Source organism: Myxine glutinosa, chromosome 13 (assembly GCF_964187855.1).
Source record: "Myxine glutinosa chromosome 13, kmMyxGlut1.1, whole genome shotgun sequence".
Lineage (NCBI taxonomy): Eukaryota > Metazoa > Chordata > Myxini > Myxiniformes > Myxinidae > Myxine > Myxine glutinosa.
Genome location: NC_136273.1, coordinates 84801857 through 84820340, shown reverse-complemented (window position 1 = coordinate 84820340; position 18484 = coordinate 84801857). Strand labels below are relative to the sequence as shown.

The window sequence follows — 18484 nt, the reverse complement described above, 5'->3', positions numbered from 1 at the left end:
CTGAGATTTTTAAAAGAGAGCGGTAAATCCATATATAGTATTATCGATCACCTAAAGGAAGGATACTCAAAAGGTGGACAGCGGTTCAAATCCGGAGAGCAAACATCATCAGTCAGGACCAAAGAGCTAATCCTACCTAATTCCTCATCAATGGATTTTTTTTTCTTTGGCATACATAATGCCAAATGGTGGCGGCCATTTGTTTACATGTAATACTTGTACGTTTCCCGGACGTACAAGTTCCCGGTTCCGGGAACCCGGTTCCCGGTTCCCGGTTTACTTGTAAAAATACACGTTTGTGTGGCAAGGGTGCCCGGAGGGCGTGAATCGTGTTGGTGTCCTGTTTTCTGAGGAGTTTGTAGACAGTGTGGTGAGTGTGACTAGAGTGAGTGATAGGCTGATGATGGTGAAAATGATGATTGGAAAGCTCTTGGTGAACCTCATCTTGGGATATGCTCCGCAGGTTGGTCGAAGCGATGAAGAGAAGGACAAGTTCTGGTGTGCGATAGAGAAGCTGATGGAAAACGTGAAAGATGAGGAAGTTGTTGTGGTGGGAGGAGACCTGAATGGACATGTGGGAAGGAGTATGGATGGTTTTGAGGGAGTTCATGGGGGTTACGGATATGGTGTGAGAAATGGAGAAGGTGAAAGGATTTTGGAGTTTGCTGATGGAGCTGATTTGTTGATTTGTAATACTCAGTTCCAGAAAGAGGACAATAAGCTTGTTACATACACATCAGGTGGGTCGACGACAACCGTTGACTACCTGATGGTGCGTCGGCGAGATAGGGGGCACCTCCGGGACACAAAGATGATCCCGGGGGAGGAGGCTGTTTCACAGCACCACTTGGTTGTCTGCGACATAAGGGTGAAAGGTGCGAGGAGAGCTCGGCGGGTGAAGTACCAACCGAGAATGAAGGTGTGGAGGTTGAAAGAGGTGACAGTAAGGGAGGCATTAAAAGAGAGGCTGAGTAGGGTAGAGGATGATGTGGTTGAGCTTGAAAGTGGTTGGATGTCAATGAAAGCTAGTCTGTTGGGAGCCGTTGGTGAGGTATGTGGATGGACAAAAGGACCACCGAGGCACTCGGAAACATGGTGGTGGGATGTTGAGGTTGGAAAGAGGATTGACGAGAAGAGGAAGAAGTTCAAAGAGTGGCAGAAGGCGAAGGGTACGGGAGCAGAAACAGCAGAGCATGAAAGTTATAAGGCAGCCAAGAAGGCTGCAAAGAACGAGGTAGCAAAGGCGCAGGAGGCATGGAGGAAAATGTTCGGAGAACGCTTGGATTCGGAAGAGGGTCAGAGAGCGGTATTCAGGATTGCAAAGCAGATAGCGAAAGAGAGGTGTGATGTGATGGGGGTGAGTTGCTTGAAGGATGAAGTGGGGCAAATCGTTGTGGACCCAGATGGAATTAAAGGAAGATGGAAAAGATATATGGAAATGCTGTTGAATACAGAGAATGAATGGGATGGCAACATAGAGAGTAACCCAGTTTTAGGACCGGCAGAGAAGATAACTGAGAAGGAAGTTGAGGAAGCGATAAAAGCAATGAAGAGTAGAAAAGCGGGAGGGCCGACGGGAGTTGTGGGAGATATGTTGAAGGCAGCAGGAAGTTGGGGTGTGAAGAGAATGACAGAGATCTGTAATCTGGTGGTGAAAGAAGGCCGCATTCCAGTGGATTGGGAACTGAGTACCCTCGTCCCTCTATACAAGGGGAAAGGTGACCCTCTGGAGTGTGGCTCGTACCGAGCGATAAAGTTATTGGAGCATGGAATGAAGGTATTGGAAAGGGTGTTGGAGAGGAGGATAAGGAAGAAAGTGAAGATCGACGAAATGCAGTTTGGATTTATGCCAGGAAGAGGAACGACAGATGCGCTTTTCATTGTGAGGCAGTTGCAGGAGAAGTACATGGATAAGAGGAAGACATTGTTTTTTGGGTTTGTTGATCTGGAGAAAGCATTCGATAGGGTTCCACGCAAAGTATTGACATGGGCATTGAGGAAGTTAGGAGTGGAGGAATGGTTGATCAGAGTAGTGATGGCAATGTACAAAAGAGCACGCACAGCTGTAAGGACGAAGGACGGGAACAGTGGTGAGTTTGAGGTGAAGGTGGGAGTGCATCAGGGGTCGGTACTAAGTCCACTACTATTTGTAGCTGTGATGGAGGTGCTGGCTCAGACCGTAAAGGAGGGTTTACCGTGGGAGTTGTTGTATGCAGATGATCTGGTGTTGATTGTGGAAAGTATGGATGGACTGAAGGAAAAGATGAACAAGTGGAAGGAATGTATGGAGACAAAAGGTCTGAAGGTGAATATCGGAAAGACAAAGGTGATGGCAAGTGGTAAAGCATGTGGTGAGGTGGAAAGAACTGGGAAGTGGCCGTGTGCTGTGTGCAGGAAGGGTGTCGGAGTGAACTCCATTCAATGTACAATGTGTGCTGAGTGGGTTCATCAAAAATGTAGTGGTCTGAGAGGGTCATTAACCAGTGTGGCAGCTACATTCAAATGTAAGGTGTGCACAGAGGGAGCTGCAGATGGAGGAAATGTTGAGTTGGATCTTGGAGACGGCATGAAGCTGGAAGGTGTGAAAACATTTTGCTACCTCGGAGACATGCTGAATGGAGAAGGTGGATCAGACTCGGCAACGGTTGCTCGAGTGAGATGTGCATGGAAGAAGTTTCGGGAACTGAGTGGCGTGCTGATGAGGAGGAGAGTGTCGCTGAAGCTGAAGGGAAAGGTGTATGCTGCATGTGTGAGAAGTGTTATGATTTATGGGAGCGAGACATGGGTAATGAACGTAGAGCAGCAACGAAGGCTGGAAAGGGTGGAAATGCGAATGGTTCGATGGATGTGCGGAGTATCGTTGAGAGAGAGGAAGACAAATGATGAATTGTGAAAGATGATGGGAATATTGCCTGTGATTGATGCTGTGAAGAGGAACAGGTTGAGATGGTTTGGTCATGTATTGAGGAAGGATGAAAGTGACTGGTTGAGAAGAGTGATGGAAGTTAATGTAGAAGGAAGTAGAGGACGGGGAAGACTGAGAAAGACTTGGCTAAAGATGGTGGAAGAAGAAATGCGGGCAAGGGGGTTAACAAGGAGAGATGCAGAAAATAGGGCAAAATGGAGAAGATTGTCATGGGGACCGCAAGGCTAACCCCCGCTCTAGCAGGGAACATGGCCTTAAAATGCATGTTGTGTTGTGTTGTATACATAATCAAGCTGCTGGAAGAGCTGATACATAGAGCAGACAAGGATGCAACAGAACAAAAGGAACTGCACAAAGGAATAAAATAATCTTTCTGAAGAAAACAAAGATGTGTGATAGATTGAGGTGAAGAAGAAGAAGAAGAGCCCATGGTTCATTCCTTATAGGGAGATAGTGAAGATCATGGACATGGATGAGCAAAAGTGATAGCACTGCTCACATACACCGCACCACCCTGACCTTTAAGGGGTGGAACATTTTAAAGAACGTTTTTAAGGGGTGGTATCTACAGAATGTAGCTTTTACTTGTTTAAAATGTCTTTGGTTGTGTGGCCCACGAGGTGTTAATAAGGAATTTTGGTTCTCGCCCACGATCAAAAATGGTCGAGGACCCCTGTCCTAAAGGCTTCTTTGTTCACCACTGTTGTCTGGGCGTGTGGCATATATAGAGCCTCAGCTCTGAAAACGCCATAAAACGTAAAAAGAATAGGACGATCCCTCCTTATCCATATTCAGCGAAGCGACGGGTGGAATTTGCTAGTGACGGGAGGTATTTTGAGAGAGACCTGCGATGCGTCCCCACTGTGTTCACACACGTCATTTTACGACGTGGCAGTGACAAGTGAGCAACGTAGTAAGGTGAAGTGAACGACGAGGTATTACGTACTCAATTTAGTCACCTGCGCTACGTTACAGTGTCAATTCACGGGCAAAAAATAATAATAAAAGAAAATGTGTGTGTATGTTTGTATGTATGTGTGTGTGAGTGTGTGTGTGTGTATTTGTGTGTGTGTGTGTGTGTGTGCTCATTCAGTCCCGCTCTACGGTACAGTGGTAATTCCCGAGCAAAAAAAGCTGTAAAATTTTTTTTTTTAATGTGCCGCTGAGTATGACATCATTGACTTTAGTTGAATTCGGTACTTCTATTCTACAACGTGGTGTAAAATAATTTTATTTGTGGGAGTCCAGAGGGGTGGGGAAGTGGGTGTGAGTAGGTGGGAGGAGGGATTGGAAGGGGTGGAGCAGCAATCTCGAGAGAGGGTGGTGAGAGGAGGTGGAAGGAGGCGTGGGAGGAGGGGCCCAGCGTTGCCTGGCAACACCAGGTACCTTTGCTAGTATTATATATAAATAAATAAATAAACAAAAACACATCAACCTTTCGAACTTAAATACACATTCTTGCACATTTAAAAATGAAAAGATAATAATAATACATTTATTTTGTATAGCGCTTTTCAAGAAACCCAAAGACGCTTTGACATAGTACATAAAACAAAGACAAAAATACATAATTAAATAACCAAACAGAAAGGAAGGAGAAATAAAGATATCGGAGTTTTGGACTATTGTGGTTGTCGTGTTCGTAGAACCTTCTGAATCCCCCTCACCTGTGCTCATTTTACAAAGCTCTAAACGTCCAAACATCAAACTGTGAAAAGCAATTACATTGGATTGTTGAATCTTTGCCAATGCAGTGACATATAATGTGTGCAGACTGTGATAGGGCCTACCATCAAGCACGACACCGACTTGTAGCTTGTCGTCAGAACTCAGGATTTGCCAGACTGCAATTGGAGTGTGGGAGGCATCGGGACGGACTCGCAGCAGGAAAGAGAGAGTGAAGTCATCGGGCAATCCCTCTGCATGAATATTCCTGAAGCATGAGAAGGAAAGTCGAAAAAAAACCCATATTATTTTACAATTTCTTTTACATGGGATTCTCAAAAGGTAAACGAAGTACTCACAATTGTCTAAGACACAGTAAAACGAGGCGTCTACGCAAGTAAAGACTAGAACGGCACAGACAGACAAAACAGGGGTGAAATCTTAATTTCCGTCGACCTTTGGTGGTGGAGGTTCCTTTAAAATTTGCATACTTCCTTAAAAAGTCCCATTTGCATACTTCCTTAAAAATTATCTCATTATATTTATGTATTGAAAAATAAAAGAACCTTGGTGTGTCTTGAAATATTATAACTCATCCCTGGAATATTTTGAACGCTCTTCATAGCAATGAAATAAATACAGTAAATTGGAATGCAAGGAAACAAAGTACGACCCGATTTGATGGTAAAAGAGTGAAGCGTCCGCTCCGAGTCTGGGAGTTTGGCGGTTTGATGCCGACACCTGCAAAGTCATACCAAATAAATAGTCATACGCGCTGCTTCTTTGCATGATGCTCGGCATTTAAATATCATGGCGTGGACAAACCGCAACAGTTGGCATCCATGGAGAGAAAATTCCAACTGAATTGCCCCACTGAGTGCAGAGAGAAAAGTGTCGGCATCATAAAAGATGGCGTCACTGGTACCCAGAGTGTGTTTTGTGAAATTCCGTCATGAAGGCCCGCGTTTTTATAAAGACTGCCATTTTTATGAAGGCCCACGTTTTTATGAAGGCCCGCGTTTTTATGAAGGCCCACGTTTTTATGAAGGCCCGCGTTTTTATAAAGACTGCCATTTTTATGAAGGCCCGCGTTTTTATGAAGGCCCACGTTTTTATGAAGGCCCGCGTTTTTATAAAGACTGCCATTTTTATGAAGGCCCGCGTTTTTATGAAGGCCCGCGTTTTTATGAAGGCCCACGTTTTTATAAAGACTGCCATTTTTATGAAGGCCCGCGTTTTTATGAAGGCCCACGTTTTTATAAAGACTGCCATTTTTATGAAGGCCCGCGTTTTTATGAAGGCCCACGTTTTTATAAAGACTGCCATTTTTATGAAGGCCCGCGTTTTTATGAAGGCCCACGTTTTTATAAAGACTGCCATTTTTATGAAGGCCCGCGTTTTTATGAAGGCCCGCGTTTTTATGAAGGCCCACGTTTTTATAAAGACTGCCATTTTTATGAAGGCCCGCGTTTTTATGAAGGCCCACGTTTTTATAAAGACTGCCATTTTTATGAAGGCCCGCGTTTTTATGAAGGCCCACGTTTTTATAAAGACTGCCATTTTTATGAAGGCCCGCGTTTTTATGAAGGCCCGCGTTTTTATGAAGGCCCGCGTTTTTATGAAGACTGCCATTTTTATGAAGGCCCGCGTTTTTATGAAGGCCCGCGTTTTTATGAAGACTGCCATTTTTATAAAGGCTGCCATTTTTATGAAGCTTGCCATTTTTATGAAGGCCCACGTTTTTATGAAGACGGCCATTTTTATGAAGGCCCGCATTTTCATGAAGGCCCGCGTTTTTATTCATGAAGGCTGCCATTTTTATGAAGGCCCGCGTTTTTATGAAGGCCCGCGTTTTTATGAAGGCCCACGTTTTTATGAAGGCCCGCGTTTTTAGGAAGACTGCCATTTTTATGAAGGCCCGCGTTTTTATGAAGGCCCGCGTTTTTATGAAGGCCCGCGTTTTTATGAAGACTGCCATTTTTATGAAGGCCCGCGTTTTTATGAAGGCCCGCGTTTTTATGAAGACTGCCATTTTTATAAAGGCTGCCATTTTTATGAAGCTTGCCATTTTTATGAAGGCCCACGTTTTTATGAAGACGGCCATTTTAATGAAGGCCCGCATTTTCATGAAAGCCTGCATTTTCATGAAGGCCCGCGTTTTTATTCATGAAGGCTGCCATTTTTATGAAGGCCCGCGTTTTTATGAAGGCCCACGTTTTTATGAAGGCCCGCGTTTTTAGGAAGACTGCCATTTTTATGAAGACTGTCATTTTTATGAAGACTGCCATTTTTATGAAGGTCCGCGTTTTTTGAAGGCCCACGTTTTTATGAAGGCCCGCGTTGTCTGATTTATTTGTATGATTTGTGTATTCAGCTACACTATGACCTTTAGACCCTGTCAACAAAAAACCCTTTGAAAGACCTTGACACAAAGTGTTCTTATAAAGAAATAACTGACGATGCGACTGATTGTGCCTGCTTTAATTTTTTATCAAGATGAAAAAAATAAATAATGGTAATCACACCTGGTTGGCTGTTCAAGTTTCGAGCCGGCATGTAGCAGGTAAGCAGTGAACACGTTCATCGAACCGGGCACCATTGAAACGCCGCTGTGTTGGGAATATGTCTTGTCCGTGAGGCTGAACGCTTCCATCATCTTAAACCCTGGGAGCACAAGTCAAAACACTCACACAATTTAATACATACCTGATAATTTACTGGCTTTAGGATAATAATGGCTGCCATGGAAGGAGATAGTCGTGGAAAATAATTTGACTTTCCCTGCATTATTTGTGGCAATCACAGGGAGGTATAACATATCAAACATGTCACAGCACGAAATGGCTCTCTCATCATTCTGCTTTGATATGTCGAATGTCCATACCTGATACTGTGAAGCCGTGGAGGTAGACAGAGGGGCAGGCTGAGGGTGGGTAAAACAACAATAATGATTATTGTCAATGATGATTTAAAATCAACATTTATTACTTGTGAAAATCAAAGATTTTTCAAGTACAGTATATTGGGCGGTCACGCATGTTATGCTCTGTCTGCCTGTTTGTTTGTCAATCGCCTACAGGTCACAATTTTAAACCGATCTTCACAAAACTACACCAAACGGTAGTGTTGGTCATAAGGTAGACGAAGCCTTTTGATTTAGAGGTCAAAAGGTTAACATAGGCCAAAGGTTATAATAGCCTATGTCAAATTTCTAAAATCCTCAATTTTCATCCGATTCACTTGAAATTTGAAGAGGATTTTCACATCAGGTCACTGAATTCAACCACTGATTATTTTTGAGGTCCAAAGGTCAACATAGGCTAGATTTCTAAAATCGTCAATTTTCATCCGATTGACTTTGAATTTGAACAGGGTTTGCATATTTGTACTTTGAATTCAATCAACAATTATTTTTAAGGTCAAATTTGTTTTACGGATTTCTCAAGGGTTGTGCTCTGCACGACGTCTGATATTTATTGTTTATTTATTTCTCAAATGGATCATTGCATCCGTTAACGGAAACCGGACGACACCTTTTACCATGCTATGCATACCCGCACTGTAGCTTGCAAAGGTGAAAATAACATTCAAATTTAAATATTTTAACAGCTCTCAGTCAAGGATCATGAAAAAAAAGGATTTATACTGTCGTACTGTGGTTAAATGAGCCTGGTGTTGGCTTAGCGGTTAGGGTGCCGGCTTGGGATCCTAGGATCCTGGGTTTGTAATCCCGGTCAATTGCTGAATTAACACCAGGGGGGTTGACTCAGCCTGTCATCCTTCCGAGGTCGGCAAATTGAGTACCAGTTCACTGGTAATTCCCTGTGTGTCGCAAGAGGTGACTAACAGGGTTGGCGGTAGGAAGGGCATCCGGCCATAAAACATTGCTTCAAAAAGGGGACAACGGTGCCCGAAAAAGGCCAACCCCTGCTCTGCGGGGAAAAATGGCCTCTAAAGGTGGGGTAAAGGTGTAACTGTGGGTAAATCCAATGACCCAGCAGACCTCGCAAAGGTGTTACAACGCAAAATTAAAAATAAGATAATTCCTATATTATTTTTAGATAATTGCGTGAAAATAATACGATAAAGCAGTAAATGCAACATGATGACTTTTCTAGTGGTTGGATGTGAGATGTTATGGGTTTCCAAACACAATACACAACTCAGCAGTTGGAAAATATGATAATAATTCATCCTCACTGGCAGAAGCAACTTGGCAAATCGAGTCGGCAATGCGAACAGCGATTCGACGCAGCTCGTCAAATTCGCCGACAAAGAACACGTGATGGTCCGCCGGACGACTTGCAATGATGCCAAGCTCGGTGACATCAGCGCTGTCTATACCCACGGCGAACACGCTGTGACCTGCAGTCAACCAGAGGGAAGGCGGTAGGCCATCATGTGGTAGGTGTTGTTGAACAAAGGGCAAAGGTGTCTGTGCCATTACTACTCCTATTTTTTTTTTAGCAGACGCAACAAACGAGACATTAAACTTAGATATTTAGATGCTGAATGGACTATGTTTGCTGTCACTCAGTTGTTGGGAAAGAGAAACAGAGACAAATAGACACAAACAAAGCAAAAACGGCACATCCTGAAAGAGCGAAGAGATTGGGCAGCATTTTTACCTCCAACACCGAAGGTGGACGCAGGTTATGTTTTCACCCCTGTTTGACTGTCAGTCTGTGAGCAGGATATCTCAAAAAGCTATGGACGGATTTGGATGAAATTTGGTGGACGAGGACGAAATTATGAGATTTTGGTGAAGATCCGAATCTGGATCCAGAAACAAGAATTTTAAAATTACATCCGCCATTTAAAAGTGAGTTTTCACCATTGACAGATAGTGGCAAAAACGACATAGCACGATATCTTTAAAAGTTGTGGACGGATGATGACAAAACTTGGTTGTTGAGTTGGGTGGGTGACGAGAACGTGCCGATTCGATTTTGGTCAAAGTCTGGATACAGATCCGGCCTATCAATGGAAAATAACTGTTCAGCTCCATCAAGTGCCGCTCTAGCTGTTATTATTAACGAGTCACAGGCTTTTTTCAACAATTGTTTCGATAAAAGACATCACTTCACATCGCACTCCTGTGACATCATTAAACGTATCACATTTAATTAACGTCTAACTTTTCAATCAAAACAACTTCAAACTAGATGGTATTCATAGAATAGGCCTGCTTACCCTGCGCAGTCAACTTGGTGCGAGCCAACTCTTCTGTTTTTGAAGGTTTTTTAAATCCAATATGGCTGCCCGACCACGTGAGCAATGGCATCATACATTTATATTCTCCAATATAATTGTTGCATAGATCATGCTCAATAAATTTCAAACTGTTCAGATCAAGTGTTGTCTCTGTCGAATTATGACGTCATAATTATGGCACCAAAACGTCATCGTTAATAACACTTATTCCCCATGTGGAGTTTTTTACAATGAGCCATGTTTCAAATTTTTTCCCATGGAGCGGTTTCGGAGATATAGAGGTGCAACATTTTTCGGTTTTTCCAAGATAGCGCCTGTACCACCTGACCTATGATGTCATGATTATCATTAAAATGTTCTCCAGGAGGAGGCGCTCCTATGGTGAAAATTTCATGTTCATCAGACAAACAGTTACAGAGAAAAGAAATTAATACTGATCGGATCAAGCGTTGTACTTGTCGAATTTTGACGTCATAACGAAGGCACCGATGACATCATCATTAGCATATCTTAATCCCCATGGGGAGTACTTGAAAATGAGCCATGTTAATTTTTTTCCATGTAGTGGTTTTAGAGATACTATATAGGTGTGAAGTTTTTCCAAGACGGCGCCTGTACCACATGACCTATGACGTCATCATTATCATTAAAATATTCTACAGGAGGAGGCCTTCCTGTGATGAAAATTTTGTGTCAATCGGACTAACGGTTGCCGAGAAAATGAATTTTAAAAATGCAGACACGCACATCGCACGTACGGACGCAACCGAATGCCTAACCCCGAAATAAACAATAAATTACTCTACACCCCCTTTCCAGTTGTGCCATCACCAATTGCACCACCAGTGCCACATCACTGAGCAAAGGATAAAAAGCGGAGAAAGTAGATCAGAATGTCCCCCAACCCTCCACATTGTGTAACCTCGGTCCTGCTGGTACCTGAACATCCACACCAGAGGGCTCTCTGGCCAAATAGAGGAACAACAGGACAAAGGAAGACATGGTGGGAGGAGCAGGGAGTATTGCCCGAACCTTCCTGCCAGGGGCGTCTTGCCCCACGTCACGAAAATAACTGGAACGTCACTCGGTAGAGCGCATACCTCCGCCAGGATGAACAGGTTATGTTTTGTATCCCACTGATAGACCGGTCCACATCCGGACCTGAACCAAAATCGAATCGCTTATTCTCGTCACGTAACCAACTCACCCACCTAGTTTTGTCAATATCTATCCATAACTTTTTGAGATATCCTGCTGTGTATCGTTTTTAGCCCCATCACTCAATGGTGAAGAATCACTTAAAAATTAAATAATTCTCATATCCGAATCCATATTCAGATCTTCACCAAAATCGAATATATTTGTCCTCGTCAGACACCCAACCGGTCCACCAAGTTTCGTCCAAATCCGTCCATAACTTTTTGAGATATCCTGCTACATATCGTATTTAGCCCAATCACTCAATGGTGAAGAATCACTTTAAAAATGGTCTGATCTGGATTCGAATCTTCAACAAAATCGAATCATTTCACATTGTCACGCACCGAATCTGTCCACCAAGTTTCGTTTGAATCCGTCCACTACTTTTTGAGATATCCTCTTGACAGACAGACAAACAGACATACAGATGAAAACAAAACCTCCGCCCATATTTGGTGGAAATGCGGAATATTCATGATAAAAGGGCTTCAAACGGAAGCGGAGAGTGACATGGGGGGTTTTGGGGTGGAAAGTACTTAGTGGGGAAAAATATTTGAAAGAAGTTTGAGAAAAATAGAAAAATAGAAGAAAAATAGAAAAATAGCAAAAAAAATAGAAGTTTGAGAAAATGGGGAAAGGATGAAGGAATGGGGACCTGGGGAATGGGGCATCTCAGCAGAAAGTTGCCAAGCTGCCGCACACTTATTGTTTTGATTACTTCTTGCTGTATTGCATCCACCGCACGAGAAGTTTCAGGAAGTGAGAGGTCATTGGCACACACGACAATCATTACTTTATTTGCCTTTGAAATAGCATGATTATGGCTGAAATGATGTGGTCAGGCCTGCACTGGGCCTTAGCTTTCCCATGATGCAGGAGGAAGTCAAAGTGGTCTCAAATTAGTTTGGTCAACAACAGACAGAGAAAAAGTGAGTGCTCGTCGACATCTGGCAACTTTTCTGGTTGAGGGCCTGGGTGGCTGACTGAGATGGGGAGTAAAAATCATAATGCGAGGCAGCTGCATGTTTGTACTGAAGGCTTCATCACCAGAAACTCCCACGTGGGTAGTTGGGAACAGTGGTCACGAAAAGCCGTGGCCCAGGACGGGCCAGCTTTGTGACGTGGCTCGAAACACGTGAGGAAAGCCAGGAGCAGTTTGTGATTGTGAAATGGTGTGGCAAACGATGCAGTTACCATCTTGATGTGATCCTGCTTTTACCTTTTATCATTACCCTCGCCTGAGGGGAGGCTATTGCATTTGAGTCCGTTTGTTATTTGGCAAAAATAAATAAATGTTTTTTTGCAAGTATGTTGATCACTCCGGTTTGTGTGTTTGTGTCTGTTTGTCCGCTCACTTATACTTGCCTACAGGTTACAATTTTAAACCGATCTTCACGAAACTTCACCAAATGGTGGAGTTTGTGGTCCGACAAAATCCTATATATTTTTGAGGTCAAAAGGTCAACATAGGCCAAAGGTCAACCACTTCTTTCAAATTTCTAAAATCCTCAATTTTAATCCGATTGACTTGAAATTTGAATGGGATTTGCACATCAGCTTCCTGAAACCAACCACCAACTATTTTTGAGGTCAGCGTAGGCAAACGGTCAACATACACCAAAGGTCAACAACTATTTCAAATTTCTAAAATCCTCAATTTTCATCCGATTGACTTGGAATTTGAATGGGATTTTCATATCAGCTAACTCTATCAGCATATCACCCTCAATAATCACTAATAAACTCCAATACATTCAGAACTCCGCTGCCCGTCTACTCACCCATTCCCGGACCCGTGACCACATCACCGCCGTCCTTTACAAGCTTCACTGGCTCCCCATCCCCCAGAGAATCCAGTACAAAATCCTCCTCTTGACCTACAAAGCCCTCCATAACCTGGCCCCATCCTACCTGACTGACCTCCTCTCCAGACACACTCCCACCCGCAACCTCCGCTCTGCTGGTACCAACCTCCTGACCCCCCCCCCCCCCATCCGGACGAAATTCAGATCCTGGGGGGACAGGGCCTTCTCCATCGCTGCTCCCACCCTCTGGAACTCACTACCTCACACCATCAGAGACTCCTCCTCACTCACCGCATTCAAAACATCACTCAAGACCCACCTGTTCAGCACTGCATTCAACATTTAACCCACAGCATTTAACCCCTGACTATCTCTTCTCCTTCTCCTTCCTTTTGCTTTGATTATTTACCTATTGATTTTTGTCTTTTTGCACTTGTTTTTTGTACTCTGTCAAAGCGCCTTTGGGCTTCTTGAAAAGCGCTATATAAAATAAATGTATTATTATTATTATTATTATTAACTGTATTCAACCACCAACTATAACATAGGCAAAAGGTCAACCACTTTTTTCGAATTTTTAAAATTGTCAATTTTCATCCGATTAACTTAAACTTTGAAGACGATTTGCATATCAGGTCACTGAATTCGACCACAAATTATTTTGAGGTCAAAAGGATGCTCTACTGAGTGCCATTCTACTTTGTTCTGTTTTGCCAAGTGTTGCTCTATGAGTGATTTTTCATTTGTCTGTTTGTCTGTCTGTCTATTTGTCCGCACAGAATAAATATGATTTTCTCTACAACCGTTGGTCCGATTGACAGGAAATTTTCACCATTGGTGCATCCCCACCTGTATAATTTTTAATATAATTATGACGTCATCGGTCACGTGGTTCGGCCGTCATCTTGGAAAAACCGAAAAACTGCACCTCTATATCTCCGAAAGCGCTGAATATAGAAAATTGAGACATGGCTCATTGTAAAGAACTCTCCATGGGGAATAAAATATGTGAATGATGATGTCATAGGTGCCTCCATTATGATGTCATAATTCGACAAGTACAAAACTTCATCCGATCAAGATGAAATTTCTTGAGCATAAACTAGGAATAAACAAGAAAAAGAGCAATCAAAGATTGCAGACCCTCGCCCGGATGTATTTTCAGTGTTTTTAAGGCTTTTGTGTTAAATCAAATATGGCGGCCGAACCACATGACCGATGATGTCATCATTTTGTTTTTTTCTAAACTAATTTATTCCTAGATTAACACATGAAAGCCCACAGAATCTTGTTTCTCACAGTCCGAGAGTAATTTAGGTGCTTTTTTTGCAAACTCCAAGCGGGTTTTCATGTGTCTTTCACTGAGGAGAGGCTTCCGTCTGGTCACTCTGCCTTAAAGCCCAGATCGGTGGAGTGTTGCAGTGATGGTTGTCCTTCTGGAAGTTTCTCCCATCTCCACACAGGATCTCTGGAGCTCAGCCAGAGTGACCATCGGGTTCTTGTTCACCTCTCTTACCAAGGCCCTTCTCCCCCGATTGCTCAGTTTGGTTGGGCTGCCAGCTCCAGGAAGAGTCCTGCTTGTTCCAAACCTCTTCCATTTAATAATTATGGAGGGAAAAAATGAATTTAAACGATTTCAGCATAAGGCTGCAACATAACAAAATGTGAAAAAGTGAAGGGGTCTCAATACTCTCTGAATGCACTGTATGTGCTGAGAGTTTAAAAAAAAAAAATTATATATTTTTTTCAACCGAAATTGCTTATAAAAATGTAATATCACAAACACTTATAAAAATTATAAATGCTTATAAAAATGTAAATCATGACAACACAGCAACTCAGGTACAGTAATTATCCTCACCTAAAACAAAGCCCGTTCCTCTGTAACGACGTGAGCCGAGCCAAGCTAGTATATATATATATATATATATATATATATATATATATATATATATATATATATATATATATATATATATATATATATATATATGTATATATATATATATATATATATATATATATGTTTGAAACATAAAATAAAACAACATGAAGCAGGGAAAATATATAATAATAGCGTAAGGACTCGACTTTGTTATCCCTTTTACGCCGCACCCAGTGATCCGATGCCCACGGAACTAATGGATTTACGATCTACGAACCGCGCTCTTTGTTTATCACGTACAGGCATACTCGAAAAATCTGAATTAGCCGACGTTGGGGCCCAAAAGCATCCGATTAACTGCCGATACGACGCCATCTTACGACGCCATCGTATTGGCATCTGCTGGGCGAAGGCGAAGCAAGCCGTCCGCTGATTGGACAGTCGAAGGCGACAGCAAGCCGTCCACTGAGTGGACAATCCCAGAGTGGTGCTATGCCGATTCCTATTACGAATCCATTCATTTTTCAAAAGTATATCGTAGCGTTGTCATTTAAGTAGATTGCAATAAATACGTTGTTCATATATGCACTCTTCATTCTCATCTTTCTTCCTAACTCTTACTCGGACAAGCAAATCCCCTATGCCATCCATAATGGTACACTCTATCCATAGACCACATCCTCCCTTCCGTGGATGTTCCACGGGTTTCGGCTAGTTAGAAAGAAAATGTAAAAAATGAGGTGGAAAATGAAATAATGAACGAACCACTCTGTTGTAGTTCTTCAGAAATCCGGTCGACCTGGTCCTTGGAGCGACCGTCTGTGATCACGATGATAGCTTTGGGCACGGCTGTACGTGTACCAGAACCTGGTGCCAGCAGCTCGGAACGCACAAGTTTCAGGGCGCGGCCTGGTATGGATACAGATATAACACAACACAAAATGGAGGTCGCACTAGAAAGTTCACAATTCCACAAGTTATGGTGGAAAAGTTTTCCAGAAAGTGCAAATGATGGTTGTTTTGATAAGTGGAGGTTGGTTGATCATCATGGAGGAGATACCTGTCTTGGTGTTTCCTCCCATGTAGTCAATGGCGTCTATAGCGTCGAGCAAGTTTTCACGCTTCGTGTACTGCTTCAGTGAGAACTCCGCACGCGGCACATCGCTGAACTGAGCCACTGCCACCTGCACGAAGGTGTGAAATGGGAGGGGGGGCGGGGAGAGGTGGAATCTGACCGAATGTCATGTCCGTTTGAGAAATGATGTGATCGACGTCAGCATAACACAAACTTTCTGATCAAAACAAAAATATCGTTTTCAATGCGAATTTGAAAAGCAAGGAAACATGGAATGTTGCAGAAAAATGAGGAAAACTGAAATCAAATTTTTCTTCAACAAAGTATATTCCACTAGGTGTGGAACCACCTTTAGAGGCCATTTTTCCCTGCACAGCAGGGGTTGGCCTTTTTCGGGCACCATGGTCTCCTTTTTGAAGCAATGTTTTATGGCCGGATGCCCTTCCTGCCGCCAACCTTGTTAGTCGCCTCTTACGACCAGTGAACTGGTACTCAATTTGTGGACCTCGGAAGGATGACAGGCTGAGTCAACCCCCCTGACGTTAATTCAGCGATCAACCTGGATTCAGAACCCAGGATCCTAGGATCCCAAGCCGGCACCCTAACCGCTAAGCCAACACCAGACTTTATTCCACTAGGTGTGTTCAATATTAAATTTGTCACTTAAAAACCAAACTCGTGGTGCAATGTGGTTTGAGCGTCTACTCCGAGACCAAGAGGTCGGTGGTTCGAACCCCGGCCAAGTCGTACTTAAAAATAGTACTTGCGGCTTCTTGCTTGATGCTCAGCATTTCAAAAGATAGAGCGTGGACAAACAACCATCGGTTGACAAACTGCTCTGGCTGTATGGGCCTCATAGCCTCCGCCTGCATTGAAGTTCCTCGTAAATAAACTTATTATATTATACTGGCAAAGGTTCGGGGGTTATCACACTCGCACACAAACAAACGAGACAGTCATAAGAAACAAACAGACAAACAGACAGAGGTGACAGAGGTAATCAGTGAAATGTTAACAAACAAACAACAACAAGGATTTTAAGGCCATTTTCCCTGCTGGAGCGGGGGTTAGCCTTGCGGTCCCCATGACAATCTTCTCCATTTTGCCCTATTTTCTGCATCTCTCCTTGTTAACCCCCTTGCTCGCATTTCTTCTTCCACAATCTTTAGCTAACTCTTTCTCGGTCTCCCGGTCCTCTACTTCCTTCCACATTCATTTCCATCACTCTTCTCAACCAGTCACTTTCATCCTTCCTCAACACATGACCAAACCATCTCAACCTGTTCCTCTTCACAGCATCAATCACAGGCTCTATTCCCATCATCTTTCGCAATTCATCATTTGTCTTCCTCTCTTTCAACGATACTCCGCACATCCACCGAACCATTCGCATTTCCACCCTTTCCAGCCTTCGTTGCTGCTCTACGTTCATTACCCATGTCTCGCTCCCATAAATCATAACACTTCTCACACATGCAGCATACACCTTTCCCTTTAGCTTCAACGACACCCCCCTCCTCGTCAGCACGCCACTCATTTCCCGAAACTACTTCCATGCACATCTCACTCTAGCAACCGTTGCCGAGTCTGATCCACCTTCTCCATTCAGCATGTCTCTGATCCACCATTAAGTGACGTGTTAAACGTGTGTTAAGAGATGTTAATATCGCAAACATGATAATTAGGAAACGAGCTCAAGTCAATGATTCGGTGCTTAGATTCAAATTAAACCAATAATAAATAGGACAATAACAAGGAGGTTAATAAAGAGTAATACAGAAACTAAACAGAGCTGAGGAATATGATCATTAAGAAAAATAATGATTTATAGCAATATTCCTCCAACGTAATAAAAAAGGCCAAACATGTGACCTGAACACCGCTGGGCCCAATGATCTCAAAGGCTTCGACGAGGCTGTGGACGAACTGCAACACTTTCTTGAAGTTCTCCTCACCCATACTCCATGAACCATCCAGCATGAAGACCAAATCTGCCTTGGCCCGGTAGCAGCCTGAGATGCATAGAAATGTTAGGAGATGCATACAAATGTCTGCAAACAGTGAGGAGAATGCAAACTTGAGGGGTAATGTGGGTCCCATGTCGCAACAGAATTGAAAATCAGGAGATGAGATCATTCTTCATTGGGAATTTTTAAAAGAAAAAAGAACCACCTTTAGAGGCCATCCCCCCCCCCCCCCCCCCCCCGCAGAGCGGGTTTTGGCCTTTTTGGGGAACCATGGTCCCCTTTTTGAAGCAATGTTTTACGGCCGGATGCCCTTCCTGCCGCCAACCCTGTTAGTCACCTCTTGCGACACACAGGGAATTACCAGCAAGCTAGTACTCAATTTGCCGACCCCGGAAGGATGACAGGCCGAGTCGACCCCCCAAGCATTAATTCAGCGATCGACCGGGATTCGAACCCAGGATCCTAGGATCCCAAGCCAGCACCTTAACCGCTGATTGGAAATTATTTAAAAACCACCTTTAGAGGCCATTTTTCCCCGCAAGCGGGGGTTGGCCTTTTTCGGGAACTGTGGTTGTTGTTGTTTTTCGGTCCCCTTTTTGAAGCAATGTTTTACGGCCAGATGCCCTTCCTGACGCCAACCCTTTTTGCCGCCTTTAACGACAAGCAGGGAATTACCAGTGAACTGGTACTCAATTTGCCGACCTCGGAAGGATGACAGGCTGAGTCAACCCCCCTGGCGTTAATTCA

At 43.4% G+C, this 18484-nt stretch overlaps 1 protein-coding gene across 1 annotated transcript in view; it reads right to left on the bottom strand.

Annotated features, from left to right (window-relative positions):
* The window catches only part of LOC137439093 (collagen alpha-1(XIV) chain), a 173449-nt gene that overhangs the window by 37360 nt on the left and 117605 nt on the right, over positions 1-18484 (bottom strand). Inside the window, exons 29-35 of the mRNA XM_068134790.2 lie at positions 17643-17782; positions 15756-15879; positions 15461-15604; positions 8792-8956; positions 7476-7514; positions 7117-7255; positions 4717-4859 (exon numbers count right to left, since the gene is read on the bottom strand). Coding sequence (XP_067990891.2) covers positions 4717-4859; positions 7117-7255; positions 7476-7514; positions 8792-8956; positions 15461-15604; positions 15756-15879; positions 17643-17782 — 894 coding nt within the window. The remainder of the gene's footprint in view (positions 1-4716; positions 4860-7116; positions 7256-7475; positions 7515-8791; positions 8957-15460; positions 15605-15755; positions 15880-17642; positions 17783-18484) is intronic.